At 34.0% G+C, this 19,190-nt stretch overlaps 1 protein-coding gene across 1 annotated transcript in view; it reads left to right on the top strand.

The window, feature by feature from the left end:
- LOC106867248 (coiled-coil domain-containing protein 39) overlaps nucleotides 1-19,190 on the top strand; it is a 798,380-nt gene that overhangs the window by 389,354 nt on the left and 389,836 nt on the right. Inside the window, exon 16 of the mRNA XM_089366422.1 lies at nucleotides 15,204-15,363. Within this exon, the coding sequence (XP_089222548.1) occupies nucleotides 15,204-15,363 (160 nt within the window). The remainder of the gene's footprint in view (nucleotides 1-15,203; nucleotides 15,364-19,190) is intronic.

Consider the following 19,190-nt stretch of genomic DNA (forward strand, 5'->3'; position numbering starts at 1 on the left):
AGAAAGTGTGATTGGTTAATGGTTTTTAACAAACCAATCGGTGGTTCAATGCTTTTCTGATGGCAAGAGTGACCCAACTAAGCAATATTGATTTGGTCAAATAAACAACAAATAAGTGTTGTTTTACTAATGTTGAGGCCCAGATCAGCCTTGGTTAAACAAAGTTAGGATTAAAATCATTCCAATTGTGACCTCTGGAGTAGTGTGCTTAAAAGTCTATTTTATGCAATGCTTCTATCTCCTTTCTTTACATGTAATGAGGGTGTTGGGCTGCTGTCTCCAGCTGATCAAATGACAGCTTAGGGTCTCCTTCAGTAACTCATAGACAGCAGGCGTAAAAACCTGTTGGCTACATAAATATAGTAAAGCAAGGAAATAAATATAATTTGTATGTTAGTAATGGTTTCTATGAGAATAATTCATACTTGGAATATAAATTAAGAGTGCCATGGAAAAGACAAAAAAAAAAAAAAGGAGGGGTATATTCCTAGTATGAAGATATAGGTACTTCATTCACAAACATCATCACTTCAACAAATGTAATTCTCTGTCATACATTTTTCCATTTTGTATTTCCATTTTGTATTTCCATTTTGTATTTCAAACTCGAGGCGTTTTCGTTGCTATAAAACACTGAGGATGTCTTTTGACAGAGATTTAGCAGTTATAGCTGGATAGAGGAACCTCGTAGATGTTCATTCCTCATTAAAGCAACAGAGGGAAGGAAGGGGAGTTAATAAGATAATAGGTGGCTGATACATTGCAACGTAACAGGCAGGGCATGAACTGTTAATGTCTTGGCTAGTGTAGCATGGCAAATACCTAATGTTTTGGACAGCTGCACCAGTCACAACTTCAGTGATTAAATGAACGCTTACAAACCTCTGAATAAACAGTTACAGAGATACCGTTCACACTTAAGCAAGTTTAACTTTGGAAGAGATAAGGTTATCAGATTATCATAAGTTTCAGCTTAATGATAGCCAAGGTTATTGTGATTAGCTTTCCTGGTTGTTGGTTAGATGATAGCTGAAAGTGTAAATAATATCATAATTGTATGACTGGGTTACAGCAAATGTGATGTATGTAAAAAGAGAGGGGTGTATGAGTAAAATGATTTAATAAAGACGAACATAGACTGAGAAAGACTGTTGTTCTATCTGATAATGAAATGAAATATAATTTTCTAGGAATATACAGATACATATATATACATATATATATATATATATATATATATATATATATATATATATATATATACACACACACACACAAACACATACAAGCACATACACACACATACACACACACAAACACATACAAGCACACACACACACACAATGAAATATCCTGTATATAACATGAGTATTGATTGATATTGAATTTATGCTAGGAATCCAGGCACACACACATACATGCACACACACACACATCAATATATACGTGTGTGTGTGTGTGTGTGTGTGTGTGTGTGTGTGAGAAGATATGGCTGTGTGGTTATGGAGCTCTGCTTTGCTAGCACATAGTTTTAGGTTCAGTCCCAATGTGCAGCACATTGGGCGAGGGTCTTTTGTTATAGTTTTGAGCAGCAGACCAATGCTTTATGAGTTAATTTAGAAGACAGAACAAGTGAAATCATAGACATGGCTGATGTTGGTGTCATGTAACTGGAACCCATGCTGGTGGCACATAAAGAGCACTGTTGGTGCATTGGGTTTCACAGAGGCAAAGTGGAAAAGTTCCTTTTGAGTGTTGGCCCTCACGAAAGCAAAGTGGCCAAGTTCCTTTCGAGTGTTGGGACTCACAGAGGCAACGACTGAAACCTTTGGCATTATGTTTTGCTTGAGAAGATCCCTGAAGCTGAGCAAAATCACAGTCATGGCAGATACCAATGTCACACAGATGGCATGTAGAAGCACCTTTTACACTCTTGGAGTGGTTAACATTAGGAAGGGCATCCAGCCATAGAAAACCAAGCAAAATCAGACTGGAGTCCAGTGCAGCCTTCCAGCTTACCAGCCCTGGTCAAACTGTTCAACCCATGCCAGCACAGACAACGGATGTTAGATGATAATGATGATGATGATGATATGTGTATATCAATGCATGTTTGTCTATATATGCTTGCACATATATTTATATACACACATTAATGTAAATAATCATATATATGGACATGTTTAGCCATGCCTCTGCATTTGTTATAAGCATGTCTGTACAGTGACTTTGTATCTATGAGACAATCATCAAGAAAGAAAGCAAGAGAGAGAGAGAAAGAGCATGAGAGAGAAAGCATGAGAGAGAGAGAGAGGAAGAGAAGAGGAGGGGTTGATGAATAGAGCTAACCTATAAGAAAATGCAATATTTGATTGATGATGACAAAATTGAAGGTTGTAGTTATTCAGACTTATTTAAAATATATTTATGAGAGTTTAAGGTGAAACAGAAAATCCATCAAGTGAATTTAAGAAGATGGCCCACAGAGGTTGTTTGGGTGTCACTAGCTGCTGTAATGATAATAGCCTGATGGGAGGGGGGGGGTTGAAGTTAAAACAAAAGATAACAACCCTTGGTGCTCCTTCCATGACCAGCACCACCCATAACCACCCGCCACCACCATTGCTAAAAAGGAGACATCAAAATAAAGATGTAAAACAAGTAGAAGAAGAAAAGGAATCATATAGTTATGCATGTGTATATATGAGTGTGTATGTATGTGTGTGTGTATGCATGTATGTGCATATATACATACATATATATATATATATATATATATATATATACAGAAAGAGAGAGAGAGGCACAGGCATGGTTGTGTGGTAAGAAGCTTTCTTCCTATCCATATGGTTTCAGGTTCAGTCCCATTTCGCAGCACATTGGGCAAGTGTCTTCTACTATAGCCTCAGATCAATCAATGCCTTGTGAGAGAATTTGGCTGATGGAAACTGAAAGACGCCCATCATATATATATATATATATATATATATAATAAGACAAGGTAGAAAATGCTAAAATAGTTTTATCATGAAGAACATTTTAGTACCAGTTTCCGTCTTTTAGATTAAAATAAGAAAAACAATTAAATTGGGAAAAAAATATATTAAGTGAAATGTTTTGTAAATATTTCCATAGTCTTCAAATAGTTTATCTCTGTCTGTCTCTCTCTCTCTCCCTCTTCCTTTGTGAATGCTTGGTAGGTAGGTAGTAGTAAATCTGAAGGAATAGTTTTGAGTACAGACTACAACTGTTAGTTGAAAAAGTCTAAAAGATGGAAACCGGTACTAAAATGTACTTAATGATAAAACTATTTTATACCTTGTCTTATTTTCCTTATATGTATATATATATGTACATGTGTGTGTGTTTGTCCCCCACCACCACTTGACGACTGGTTTTGGTGTGTTTATGACACCATACCTTAGCAGTTTGGTAAAAGAGACCGACAGAATATGTACCAAACTTAACGAAAAAAGTAATAGTGTTGACTGATTCGATTAAAAAAAAAGAAGAATTCTTCAAGGCTATGCCCCAGCATGGCCACAGTCTAATGACTGAAATGAGCAAAAGATAAAAAATAGACCATACGCACACGCACACACACACACACACACACACACATGTGTATATACCTGTGTATAAATGCAAGATACATGTGACTGTATGCAGTTTGGTGTGTCTGCAGAATCAGTCATTTTTGTCACAGCAGGATGTTTGTATATTTTTAGGAAATGTCATTTTTCACAATTTTTACCTCTGTTTTGTTTATTTATTTGTTTTGTTTATTTATATTGTTTGCAGTTTATTTATATGGAAACTAAAGACAGAAATAATTTCTGTGTTACTATCCATATCTGTGCAGTCAGGTGATCAGATATATTTGAAAATATTTCACATGTTTTTTTCATTTTTTTCCATTTGACATTTTTATCAGATTATTTGCTTTTAGTAGAGTGTATTAATGTGTGTGCCTATGCATATAAATGTGTGTGTGTGTGTGCATATACATACACATATACACAAGTGTGTGTATGTATGTATGTATGTATGTATATACATATACACATCACATCATGCATATGGGAAGAGGACCTTAACATTTTTTGTGATGTTAAAGGAGGGTAAAATATTTATGACAAGGACATATTTGGGAAATTCTTGCAATTGTCACTTCTCTTTATTTATTTGTGTTATTTTGCTAAACATTAGGTGATAAAATTGTAGATGGTTTGATTTTCTAACATGAGTGAAAACATAGATTCTAAACAGTGATGTTTCAGTTATTGACCCAGAAAGTTAAACCATTGATGTCAGTAGAAATCAGCATAATAAAGTGGAAGCGAAACAATATTCCTTGGTTAAACTTGACAGTGAAAAGAAAAGAAAAAGCTGGAAGAATCCAAATTTCTTAGATAAAGAGGAAATAGCTGGCCCTGTTACATGTCAATCACCTGTGAGAGTTGTAGATGATATTATTAACATTTCTGAGTTAACTGAAGGGAATTAAGTTGGATGGGATATTTGCATTAATATGATGAATACTAAAAGTACAATTAATTTTGTTGCATTGTTGGCATTAATTAATAATCTGCTACTTTAGTTGTAATGAACCAAGTTTTCAGGGAATTACCATGCTCATTCAGTTGGAAAAGTTTGGAACTGTTGTGTAAACAGTTGTTACCAAAGTCTAAAACAAGATTGCTTCTTTGAAATTGCTTCATATCATACTGCATCACTATGTAAAGCTTATTGTATTGATGAGCAGCAGTTTTCTCCAGTCGATATGTTGTCATGGAGCTGGTCCGTGTCAGCTGAGAAACAGCAGTTAAGTGATACAACTGTTTTAGATATGTATTTGCTGTGGTGATGTATTGACCATTTTCTACACAATGCACTGCAAACCCCATTGGGATCAATATTAAGTGGGTCAATGGGTTCTTGACATTGTGGAATGCAACAGCCCAAAGAATATCCCTGATCAAAGTGCTGTGCCATTATTGTGTCAGTTATTCCTGACCATGTGTTTCCATGTGGCTTTATTGTAAATGATTGCTGGGGTAGCTACCAAATGATGATACTGAAAACCACATTCTGTAGATCAAGAGATCAATTTCTCTTCATAAACACGAAGAGATACAGGGTCATGAAGTATTTAAACAACAGGTCATGCTTAGCATTTCTGTCTTTGTCATACCTATTTACAGGAATTTGCCTGGATACAATCAAAGACATTTTGTTAAATGCCTTCAACAATATTATTCTGTCTAATTCTTATATTCTAGTTCTTTATTATTAAAAAAAGATATATATAATAAAGTAAACCAGAAGTATTTTGCAAAATAGATAAGATTTTGCTATTACCATTTTTGTATATTAGGTTTCTATCATTTTTAATTTCAAAGAAAAATGATTCTTTCATTTTAATTACACTGTTGAGCATCTGGCAAATGACAATCTCTACTGACTTCAGTAGCTTTCACTTTCTGGATCATAAAACGAAACATCATCTTCCAAATGTTAGTTTGTATGATATTGCATGATACTTTAATGTGAAAACTGTGAGGCCACAAATTATATTACTTTGAAAGAGCAGAGTTTTAAAATAAAGCGTTTTATTGGTTTACTTTAAACAGAAGCTTTGTCAGCATTTTGCAGAATTCAAATCCCCAGATAACTTAGAGATATTCAGCAGCTTTTTATTTCATATAGTTTCCACCCTTTCTCAAATATTTTCAATAGAACAAGAAACATTAAAAAAAAAAACTCTAATCTATGGAGAATAAACAAAGAACTTCTGCATGAGATATAGCCATTATGCATGAGATATAAGTACTGAGCATGAGATAAAACTCTGTGCACATGTGATAAAACTAATGTGCATGTGTTGTTTCTATGGTTATCATCAAAAGTAAGTACACTTACTGTTCTCTTTACACGTGATAGCTTAAAATTAGTTACTGTTAAAGAGAGGAGGCTCCTCTCTGTCACTTTATCTGTTAGAAATATCACCTAAACTCTACCTATGCATAATGGTTAAAGATGGAATATTTTTGGTTATAAATCTACTTTGCAAGAACTGATTGGGTTTTCCCATTGCTACCAGTGCCAACAACAACATTAACAACAACCCTCAAACCACTAATAGCAGCTGCAACCACACCACAAGCATTGTTGTCAATAGTAACAATATTAAATCCACAACCGTCCTAAGCAAATGAGGATTTGATGGAATTCCTGTTTGAAAGAAATTTAAATTAAAAACTTCCTGCAAAATTTCATGTTAATTTATGTTCCAGGCAATAGCTTTAAAATGGTTTGAGATTTAGGTGCAAGGTTTGCAAGTTTGAGCTGCAGGCTGGGATTGATACAATGGATTGTCAGTACTTAACTGGTACTTTATATCATCAAGCCTAGAACGATGAAAGACAAAACTAACCTTGCCATGATTTGAACTCAGAACATAAAAAAAGCAAGGCAAAAGCAATACAGCATTTTTTCGGACTCTCTATTGATTTGGCCAATTTGCCACTTCAAACTTAATGATGACAGTTATTTGATTGAATTTTTCATTAATTTTTAAAAATTAACAGAAACAAAGACTTATATTTCCACAGGAAAATGGTTTAACGGGTTTCAATCATTGAAAGACACATTGAAGAATCTTATTGTAGATGCACCACATCTCAAAGCATTTGAAACACAGAAAGAAAAAAGACAATGGGGTCAGAGAAAAATTTTAAATCACGGTTCAGCTTTATCAGAACAGATTGATTGCCTTTCACTGGTTAACTCACTGCAGTATTTGCTATATATGTATATGTGAGGGTTTGATAAGTGGGGGGCGTTTGTATATTAGCATGTGGTGGGGGAACTATGTCATTTAATCCAAGGCCAGCGTTAATCCAGATAACCTGTGATCAAAACCTTCATAGTCTTTCTGGTGTATCTTTTCCTAATAATGAGTGAATTGAAGAAAATTTGGCTGCTATTTCTAGCTAGTTGAGTTGCAACAGACATTCACTGTAAGGTTTGGTATGTGATTATACAGTTATAGTGGTTGCTGTGGGTGTATGTGTGCATATTTGTGTGTCTTCATGTGTGTCTGTGTATATGTTGGTGTATTAGTGCGTGTGTGTGTGTGCAGATGGCCTAATGTGTGAGAGCGTGTGTACGTGTGCTGTTATTTGATGAATTAACTGACTGGTGGTTCATAGAAATTGAATTGGCTTTCACAAGAGAGAGAAAATGATAAGTTTGAAAATTGCTATCTAAATGAACATAGCTTATTGGGAAAAGATTCATTTATTACAAATTTGCCTTCTTTCCTTCTCTGTACAGCATGATAAAGTCTTTGACTTCTGCCGATCTCTGATATCAAATGGATTACCGATTCTGTTCACTTCGTTGATATTGTACCTCCGACGTATAAATGTCGCTAATTAGTTTTATACGAATCATTTAAAATAATTACTTGGTAGTTTTATCGGAGTGTGAGAGAGAGAAAGAGAGAGAGAGAGAGAGAGAGAGAGAGAGAGAGAAAGAGAGAGAGAGAGTGATAGAGTGAAAGTAATATGCAGATAATAAAACAGATGTATATATATATATATATAAATACATACATGCATATATATATATATATATATATATATATATATATATATATATATATACACACACACATATGTACAGATATGTATGAATATATAATGACAGAGATAAATAGAATGAGAAAGAGAGTAATGGAAAGACAAACTCTGTGTGTGTGTGTGTGTGTATGTGTGTATATATATATGTATTGACAGATGAGAAAATATACAAAAATTGAGAGCGAGAGAGAAAGAGAGAGAGAGTGAGCGTGTCTGTGTACATAGTAAGGGGGGATGTTGGTTAGGTAGGTAGTCATTGGTAAAATAATTGAAACTCTCTTTAAGAAAATTCTATTTAATTTTTTTTTTTTGTTCTCTGTATCATCATCATCATCATTATCATTATAATCCTCATTATCATTATCATCATCTTCATAATCCTCATTATTATTATTGTTATTATTATTATTATTGTTATTATTATTATTATTATTATTATTATTATTAGTTTGTTGCTGTTTGTTAGCATATCTTCATTAATTCAATAAGTTGCTATGATCTTCTTTTAAAGACTTCATTGCAGAACAGCTTTTAATCAAATTGTGTGTGTGTGTGTGTGTGTGCCATGTGCTGTGTGTGTGTGAGAGAGAGAGAAAGAGACAGAGAGAAAAAAGAGAATTTGAATTGATGTTTTGCTTGTTTATATATTTTCTTCGATTATTTTTTGTGGGGGGCATCTGCATGTTTTGTTGTTTTTATTTATTTTTATATTTATAATTTTGTTTTTTGATTGTAGTTACCATTATTTATTCTGATATTGTTCTGCAAGTATGAATGGCATTGAAAATTGCCATTGTACTTAATCAAACAATGAAACTTAATAAACAGATAAATGAATATGTCTAAAATATGGGATTACATATGTGTGTGTGTATGTATGTTTGTATGTGATTGTGTGTGTGTGTATATATATATGTATGTATATGCACATATATACATACATGAATTTATAAATGCATATATGTGCGTGTTTGTGTGTGTGTGTATATATATATATATGTATATATATATATATATATATATATATATATATATATATATATATATATATATATATAAAGGGTGAGAGACACAAAGACAGGAATAATGTTATACAAATATACATATATCTGTAGTGTGCCTCTGTATGTATGTGTGTGTGTACACACACACACAGAATGCATGAAAACATACATGTGTGTATGTCTTTGTAAAATAAAAAGAAATATGCAAATAAGTAAAAAAAATACAACAAAACACCACCAACGCCCAACTCTGCCCATCGATTTCTTTCAATACTTATCCTGACTTAGCATATAATTTTGAATGATTTACTTTGTCAAAAATGTGTTAATAACACAGGAGATGAAATTTTGTCTTTTCTTTCTCTGGTTTTTGAGCGGAAAGGATCAATAAGAATGGATTATTGGTTAACAAAAACACCAAAAATATGCAATGAAATCAAGTAAGAATAGCTTGATTCATCTCTCTGTATTTTGGCTACACATTTTATCAATCGATGCAGAGGTTGCTCATAGAAAAAAAAAAAAGAAACAAAAAATAGAAGAAAATAATATTTTGTTTATTTTGTTTTGTTTTGAGTTTATTTGGAATTTTTCTGGAAAAGGTGATAAATTTACTATTACTATTATTATTATTTTTATCATCATCATCATTATCATTATCATCATCATCATCATTATTATCATCATCATTATTATCATTATTATTATTATTATTATTATTATTATTATTATTATTATTATTATCATTTTTATCATGCTAATTGTCATCAACTTTTTTATTACTATTACTATTATTAATACCAATATTACTTTTACTATAATTATTCAAAAGACCATTATTATTATCATTAACATCATGATTGCTGTTGTTATGAGTTCTGTTATTGTCATTATTGATATTAGTATTATCATTGTCACTGTTTTTTATTATTATTATTTTATCCATCATCATAATTGTCAGGAATACCACTAGCATCATCACTATTATTATTCTCATTATCAAAATCACAATTGAGCACTGGGGTCGAAGATACAGTCTGGCTGCCTTCCCTGAATTTGCTGGCCTTGTGCCAAAATCTTAAACAATTATTATTGTTGTCATTGTTGCTGTACAGGCTCTTGCTTAAAAATTCCACTGTCTCTGCTTCCTTTAAATACATTTATCAACAATCAGATCAGGGAATATATTTCTGGGTATTCTTTAAATTGATATTCCTTTACTAAAAGGAAGTTTAAAACAAAAAAGAATTATGATTATTACAATGTTTGAATTTTGCATATTGGCAACGAGTGAAGTTCAAGTCTCACCCAGAGACCTTCAGAAACAGAAATGAACATTCCAAGTTTGTAATATAAATGGAATGGTTGATAACTGCCATGTTTTCAGAATAAAATGTAATTCAGTGAGAGAGATTTGTGTTTACTACTACTACTAGTAGTAGTAGTAGTAGCAACAGTAGTAGTAGTAGTAAAGTTGTAATATGATAATGTTGAATTGATGTAGCTTGGAATTCGTGAAAGTCATCTTTAATATTCTAATGACAATAGCTGTCCACCGTTTCTTCTCTGCACTCACGTGGCACCACCTGTTGGTGTTGTTGTCATTGTTGAAGGGCGTCATCATAATTGTATATGAAAATATCAATTAGTTATTGACCTAATAACATTGATAACAGTTCCTGTGATGTTCTGTGAGCAATATCCAGTTGCGGCTGTCAGTCAGAGCTAACAGAGCTGTCGTATTATGTGTTCATATGTGTTAATAAATACATGTGTGTGTATGTGTGTGTGTATGTGTGTGTATGTGTATAAAAATGTGCGTGTGTGTGTGCATATATATATGTATGTATATATGTGTGTGTTAATAAATACATGTGTGTGTATGCCTATAAAAATGTGCGTGTATGTGTGTGTGCATATATATATATGTATATATGTGTTAATAGATATATTTGTTTGTGTGTGTATGTGTATAAGAATGTGTATGTGTGTGTGCATATATATATGTATACATATATATGTGTTAATAGATATATGTGTATTTGTGTATAAAAATGTGTGTGTGCATATATATATGTATATATATGTATATATGTGTTAATAGATACATGTGTGTTTGTATATAAAAATGTGTGTGTATGTGTGTGTGCACATATATATGTATATATGTGTTAATAGATATATTTGTTTGTGTGTGTATGTGTATGTGTGTGTGCATATATATATGTATACATATATATGTGTGTTAATAGATATGTGTATTTGTGTATAAATATGTGCGTGTATGTGTGTGTGTGTGTGCATATATATATGCATATATATATGTGTTAATAGTTATCACCTATTTAATTAAGCAATGCTTCTAATATTTCAAGTGTTTCTCTAAAAAGACTGTTTTGTAGTTGTAGTGAATGTTTCTTACATAGATACCTAAATGTGATAAGTTTGACCAGGTTGATGATGATGATGATGATGAAAGCAGAAACATTTCATAACACACACACACATACCCATAATCTCATGCACACCCACATGCAGTGACAAAGGAGGCCATATTCTTCTACTTTTTTTACATGGCAGTCTCACGAGTGCTTTAGACTACCAGCAGGATTGGTCTTAAAATTTCTGCTGTGGGATACAAGTCTTCTCGAGTATGGTTTCCAGGTATTTTTGTTCTTTGTCATCTCACTAGTAAGGTTCAGCTTTCTGAGATTGTTCTTCAGTACTTCATCCCATGTTTTCCTCGATCTCCCACTTCCACGTGTTCCACCCACTTTGAGAGATCAGCACTTCTTTATGACACTGTCAGCATCCATCCACTTCACATGAGCAAACAAGCATACTAGCCTCGTTCTTTTCTAACTGCCACATGTCCTCTGCATTCAGGGCCCACATCTCACTACCATGTAGAATTTCTGTCCATATACATGCATTATACAATCTTCGTTTCCCTCCAAGAGAGAAACCTTTCATGGCCAACAGAGGTAAAAAGCTCTCCGAATTTCCTCCATCTTATTATTATGTTAGCTGTCAAACTCTCCCCGCACCCTCCCCCACTACTAAGGTACCACCAAGGTAACCAAAATTATCTATTACCTCTAATCATCATCATCGTTTAACGTCCGCTTTCCATGCTAGCATGGGTTGGATGATTTGACTGAGGACTGGTGAAACCGGATGGCAACACCAGGCTCCAGTCTGATTTGGCAGAGTTTCTACAGCTGGATGCCCTTCCTAACGCCAACCACTCAGAGAGTGTAGTGGGTGCTTTTACGTGTCACCCGCACGAAAACGGCCACGCTCGAAATGGTGTCTTTTATGTGCCACCCGCACAAGCCAGTCCAGGGGCACTGGCAACGATCTCGCTCGAAAATCCTACAGGAGCCAGTCAGGCGGTACTGGCAACGGCCACGCTCAAAATGGTGCATCTCATGTGCCACCCGCACAAGAACCAGTCCAGGGGCACTGGCAACAATCTTACTTGGCTTGCCGGGTCTTCTCACGCACAGCCCATTTCCAAAGGTCTCGGTCCGTAGTCATCGCCTCGGTGAGGCCCAATGTACGAAGGTCTTGCCTCACCACCTCAGCCCAGGTCTTCCTGGGCCTACCTCTTCCACGGGTTCCCTCAACTGTTAGGGTGTGGCACTTTTTCACGCAGCTATCCTCCTCCATTCTCACCACATGTCCATACCAGCGCAATCGTCTCTCTTGCACGCCACAACTGATGCTTCTAATGTTCAGCTTTTCTCTCAAGATACTTACACTCTGACGGGTATTCACATTGACATTACACATCCAACGGAGCATACTGGCTTCATTCCTTGCGAGCTTACGTATGTCCTCAGCAGTTACAGCCCATGTTTCACTGCCATGTAGCATGGTTGTTCGTACGCATGCGTCATACAGTCTGCCTTTTACTCTGAGTGAGAGTCCCTTTGTCGCCAGCAGGGGTAAGAGCTCTCTAAACTTTGCCCAGGCTATTCTTATTCTAGCAGCTACACTTTCAGCGCACCCACCCCCACTACTAACTTGGTCGCCCAGATAGCGGAAGCTATCGACTACCTCTAGTTTTTCACCCTGGAATGAGATAGAAGTTGTTTCCTGTTTGTTTGCAGTCTTTATTGCACCTGAACATCTGCCACAAACAAAAACTAACTTGCTAGTTAACCTGCCTTTGATGTTGCTGCACCTCTTATGTGTCCATAGCTTGCACCGGGTACATCTTATAGAGTTACTACCTACTCCTTTTCTACATACTGAGCAGGGCCATCTACCTGAAGGGGTTTGTGTTTTATCTACCTTCCTACTTATTAGGATTTTGGTTTTAGCTAGGTTGACTCTAAGGCCCTTCAATTCTAGACCTTGCTTCCACACCTGAAACTTCTCCTCTAGTTCTGATAGTGACTCCGCAATTAGGGCAAGGTCATCAGCATAGAGGAGCTCCCAGGGGCAACCTGTCTTGAACTCCTCTGTGATTGCCTGGAGGACTATGGTAAATAATAGGGGGCTGAGGACGGAACCTTGGTGGACCCCTACCTCTACCCAGAATTCATTGCTGTACTCATTTCCAACCCTCACCTTACTGGCAGCATCTCTGTACATGGCTCGCACAGCTCTCACGAACCATTCTTCTATCCCAAGTTTCCTCATTGACCACCAGATAAGGGATCGGGGGACCCTGTCAAAGGCTTTCTCCATGTCAACGAAAGCCAGGTACAGAGGTTTATCCTTAGCTAGGTATTTCTCCTGCAACTGTCTCACTAGAAATAAGGCATCAGTAGTGCTTTTACCTGGCACGAACCCAAACTGCATCTCATCTAAATTGATTCGCTCCCTAATTAGTTGGGCTATGACCCTCTCTGTAACTTTCATAACCTGATCTAACAGCTTGATGCCTCTGTAATTATTTGTATCTAAAGCGTCCCCTTTACCTTTGTAGCAGTTGACTATGATGCTGCTACACCAGTCATAGGGTATGACTCCTTCGTGTATTACCTCTAATGAGCCATGAGGGAATTTGAGGGAATCAATTTCCTGAGTCTCAAAGGTTTTTATGGATCCTGTTTATCTTCCACATACAAATACCATCTTCTCTGATAACCTTCCAGTTAAACCCATTGCACATCTTGAGTGTCCATAGCTTACACTGGGTACACCATATGGAGTTGCTGCCTACACCTTTCCTACAAATTGAGCAGGGCCAAGTACCTAAGTTGGGTAGGGTCCTGTCAGTTTTCTTGCTTACTGGGATCTTAGTCTTTGCTAAGTTAACTTTAAGGCCCTTAGATTCCAGATTTTGCTTCCACACCTGAAATTTTTCATCTAGCTCTGATATGGAATCTGTTATCTCTTGCTTATTTTAGGAAGTGGACTGTGGCCATCTTGGGACACTGCCTTGAAGGATTTCTGCATCTCATTAAAATAAATTTGATTTGACGTTTTTTTTTTTTTTTTTTAGCAAGTCAAAGATGTTTTTAAAACACTTGGTGAAATAGAAAGTGTAAAATTTAGATTTTTCCCAGAGATGTTTCGTACATAACATGTAAAGAAATAAAGGAAATAAATTTTAACCAAACATTGGAAGCAGACAACTGTGTGAGTGTGAAGGAGACAAACAATTGTGCTTCAGCTTTAGAGACTTAATGTATTCTATGCTAAAGTTTAATTTTTGAAAATACTTTACCATTTTCACAATAGTCATCTAAAGTAAGCACAGAAGGCAAAAAAGCAAAACAAAACAAAAAAACAAAACAAAACAAAAAATACCACCATGATAATATTGATGAATAAATAACACACCCAAAATATATTTGCTGAATATTATTGCATACTGTATTGTTGTGTGTGTGCGTACGTGCACACACTCACAGACACACAAACTTGCATACATACATACATGTATATATATGTGTGTGTGTATGTATGTATATATATATATATATATATATATATATATATATATATATATATATATATACATACATACATACATACACAACATACATATATTGCATCTGAATTAAAAAATATAGTTAATATACATATTAGTATATTCCTTATCTATATAGAACTCAAAATCTTCAGAGATTGCTAATGAAATATTGTAGAGGTCAGATGCAGTGTACAGTTGAAAATGAGAAGAAGCCATTTGGAATTTTCTTTTTTAATCTCTTTTTATTTGTATTTTGTTTGCTATTTTTTCCTCATTTCACTCAATAACACAAAACCTTAATAACAATCTCCTCTTTTCTATGATTAAATTTTTTTTTCTTGGAATCTAAAAAAAAAAAAAAGAAAACAGATAAGTTTCCAAAGTATGAGGAAAAAATGTCAGCAACAAAAACAACCACCAAGTTGATCTGATGGAAAATCACTTTGAAATGACAAAAATAACAAAATATAGAATGAAGATTTTGGTATTAAAAAGAAAGTTCCATTTTGATAATTTATGTGAGATGATAAGAAATATTTATCAATGAAATATTAAATGAATTTTCTCTCATGGCAGCATTGTTTTATTCTTGTTTCTGAATTTTTTTTCCATTCTTTTTAGGCTGCCCAAGAAAAAGAAGAACTTCAAGTAATCGGAGATGAGCTGGATGCAAAAATACATAAAGCAGAAAAAGAAAACCGGGCCCTTGATAATACTATCAAGTTATTGAATTCCAGCAATGAAAGTTACCGAAAGTCTTTCAATCGAGTTGAAGAGAACTGTAAGTTAATAATATAATGAATATTTGTATTTGGTTCTGAAACATTTCTTCTTGAGCCAAATTTGTTTTTGTATGTGAAAAAATATCCATTCTTTTTACCTGTTTTCTGTGTTTTTCTCATCATAATTTACTTCTGCAAATTCAGCAGATGCTATACTGAGGTCCAAGCAAAGCCGAAACATGTCCAGTTTTATTTCAAGTGCTTGTTAAGACAATGAAAAATGTATTGACATTGTATGCCCTTCCTAACGCCAACCACTTCCACTATACTCTTGGAGTGGTTGGTGTTAGGAAGGACATCCAGCTGTAGAAGCATTCCCAGATCAGATTGGATCCTAGTGCAGCCTCCTGGCTCTCCAGACCTCAGTAAAGCCGTCCAACCCAAGCCAGCATGGAAAGTAAACGTCAAACGATGATGATAAGGATCTGTATCTGCCTATCAGTGTGTGTGTATGTGTGGTTTGCAATATTTTCAGGAGTCTCTTTGCATTAGTTGTTTTTATATATCATTGTATATATATCATAACCCAAAATCTGATTATTTTTCTCTTATTGATCCCACTTACACAAAATATTTATCTTAATAATATTCAGAATAACTACAAACTTTTTTATATAAATGATTGCAGTTTGCATCAACCAGTGCTTTTCTGTGTGGATTGTAAACAAATTTTATATTGGGTGCTGAGCAATAATAAACTTCAAATTGTGACTACAACCCTCTGTGCTTTCAATATTTGCTTGTATCAGGTTGGTGCTGAGGCAAGTTGTCATCTATGTCAAAATAGTACCTGGATGTAAATCACTATGGCCTTATATCATATAGTATGTATGAATGTACATTGAAAATAGTGGGACAGGAAGCAATGAATTGTACCAAGGGTGTATGGTAAAAGTGTTAGTAAAACAGAAGAGGCAATGGTCAAAAAAGTTTGATAAGCAATAGTATATGTTAAGATGACATGAACCTCAGCCTCAATGAAGTTTTTTTTTTCCTGTTTTGTTATCTATTTTTATTGTTTACTGGCATGGAAGAGTTAATCTGAAAACTAAGACTATTTCATGAAGAGCAAACCATATTGATGTAGCAGTACCTTAGTACCATAGTACTATAGTAGGTAGCAGAGCACCAAGATACCATGTCACCTTCTCAATGCAGACTCGGTCCAAATACTTAGTGAGTGGATGCTACTAATGGCACCCCCAGGTGATGTTGTGCAGTAATGAGACATGATTAATATTCTATTCAGATTACAATATTCCCCAAAATTCTTTATTTCTCTTAATTGAGCATTTCTAAGAAATGGTGCTAAACCTTTGCTTGATGCTTTTATCTCCTTTTTCTCTTCTCCTTATTCACTTTTTGTGTCAAAGAATGGTTTTGGACACTGCTCAGTCCCACTGGTATGGAGGATTGTTTTGTTTTTAATGTTTTTGATGATAACAATGATGACAATGGTGGTGGTGGTGGTACTTCTATTGATAGCAATGGCAGTGGTGGAGCTACTTGTGATAATGATAATAATGCTTCTACTGCCATTATTTTTGTTGTTGACATCATTTCCATCATCATCATCGTCATTACCACCACCATCATCATCATTATTATTTCAGTGTATTTTCAAGAGCAATGGTTTCTATTATAATACTGATTTCTTTTTATAATGCTTTCACTCTAAATGATAATGCTTCTAATGGTAATCGAAAACAATAAATATATTTAGAATATCTGCATATCTTTGCTTTTTTAGTAAATATACTTAACTATAATATGCAAGCTCTGGACAATGATTTCTCTTACACCAAACTTAGGAAAAGTTTCTTTTCCACTTTTATTATAATATTTATTAGATTGTTTACATTTTTTCATGTTTTTATCCATTTCCCATATTTTATCTTTTTGTTTTTTATAATAGTTCTAACATATTTCTAACATTTTTCATTTCATTATTTATGCACACACACACACACACTATATATATATATATATATATATATATATATATACACACACACACACTCATGCACACATATATATATATGCACAAACACATACACCTGCATATTTACTTATTGTCAGTTGCTTACAAATTTATTTATTCGCTTTTGCTTCTATTAAAAATGTTTCAAAATATCCTATTCTTTAGATAATTACACTTCAGAATTCCTCCATGTCATCTGTTAGAAAACCTTACTATATTTATCATTATCATTAAGTCACAAGTTTACCGCCTATGTATACAAACATACAATGCATATATACATACATCTATACATACATCTATATATCTATCTATCTATATATATATATATATATATATATATATATATATACAGTATATGAACTATATATATGTGTGTGCATGTAAATACATGTGTGTACGTCTGTATGCAAGTATGTGTTCCAGACAGTCTGTTTTTTTTACCCTACATCATTATCGGACCAACAGTTCGTTAACGCATATCTAATCAGTAGTAATACAAGAAAAGGAAATATATAACCTGCTGTGTGTTTAATTTATCTATCTAATCAAATGTTTCAGTTGCAGACTGGTGTCCTTGTCATTTTCTTGATTAGATGTGAACTTTGAAAATAAGAATGTTAGAGAGAGAGAAAAAAATAGGAAAACTGGTATTTATCTATATATATTCACACATATATATATATAGATATGTATGCATTTGTATGCATGCATGTGTGTGTGTGTGGAGTGGTGGTGTAGGTAGATATTTCATTTATGCATCTGTGAGTATATGTAAGCTTTTATGCTTATGTATATGTATGGGTGTGTACATAGCTTTATGTATGTGTGTGTACATTTCTTGATAAGTATATAAATCTATCTATAAATGTATGTATATATGTATAAATGTATAAATAATACACATATAAATATGTATACATGCATATATGTGTACACATATATACGTACATACATGCATACATGCATGCATACATGCATATGAAATAAACCTGAACACTGACATATGCATACATGCTCAAGTGTGCTTGTCTGCAAGCATGGCTGTTGTGTTTGTGTGTGCATGTGTGTGTGTATGTCCAACAAGCCCTATTCACATGTTAGTATCTTCATACTGTTAGCCTCATGAAAGCATGACACATCAACCGATTCCTTTTTGTAATTTTGCTGTATAATTTGAGAGCAGCAGCACGTGAAAATCAACTCTACATACATCCTTATATATACATTGGTATATTTATATTTAAATGCATACGTATGTATACATAAATATACATATACATATATATATAAACATATGTACATACACACATAGACATACTAATGCACACATGTTTCTTAATGTCACTTGATATAAATAAAAAAAAAAACATTATTAGTTAGATGAATAATTTCTATGAATGAAAGACTTGTTAATGACATGGTACTTCGTATGCCACTGGTGATCGACAGTGGAAGAAGATATAGTCCCAATCAAATTATACAATCTCAATCAGCTAATTTTACTTAGACAGATAAAACATAATGTTTTCTCCTCTCTCTTTCTCTCTCTCTCTCTCTCTCTCTCTCTCATACACTTGCACCCTCTTTCTCTCTTTCTCTGTGTTTTTCTTTTTTTTTTTTGTTATAGTTTTGTTCCGTTAACAGCAACTTGTTTTTCCATTTTTAGTTTTGTACTTTCACTTTCCGTATTCAACCGAACAGCAATTGTCTTTAACAACAAAATCACTCATTGAAAGAAGAAAAAAAAAAAACAAAAAAACACAAAAAAAAAAACACACACATACATGAATAATTTCTGTATGATATGTAGGAGATCAATAATGTTTTGATTGGCCTTATTGA

The sequence above is a fragment of the Octopus bimaculoides genome, chromosome 19 (genome assembly GCF_046866305.1).
Source record: "Octopus bimaculoides isolate indiv1 chromosome 19, ASM4686630v1, whole genome shotgun sequence".
Lineage (NCBI taxonomy): Eukaryota > Metazoa > Mollusca > Cephalopoda > Octopoda > Octopodidae > Octopus > Octopus bimaculoides.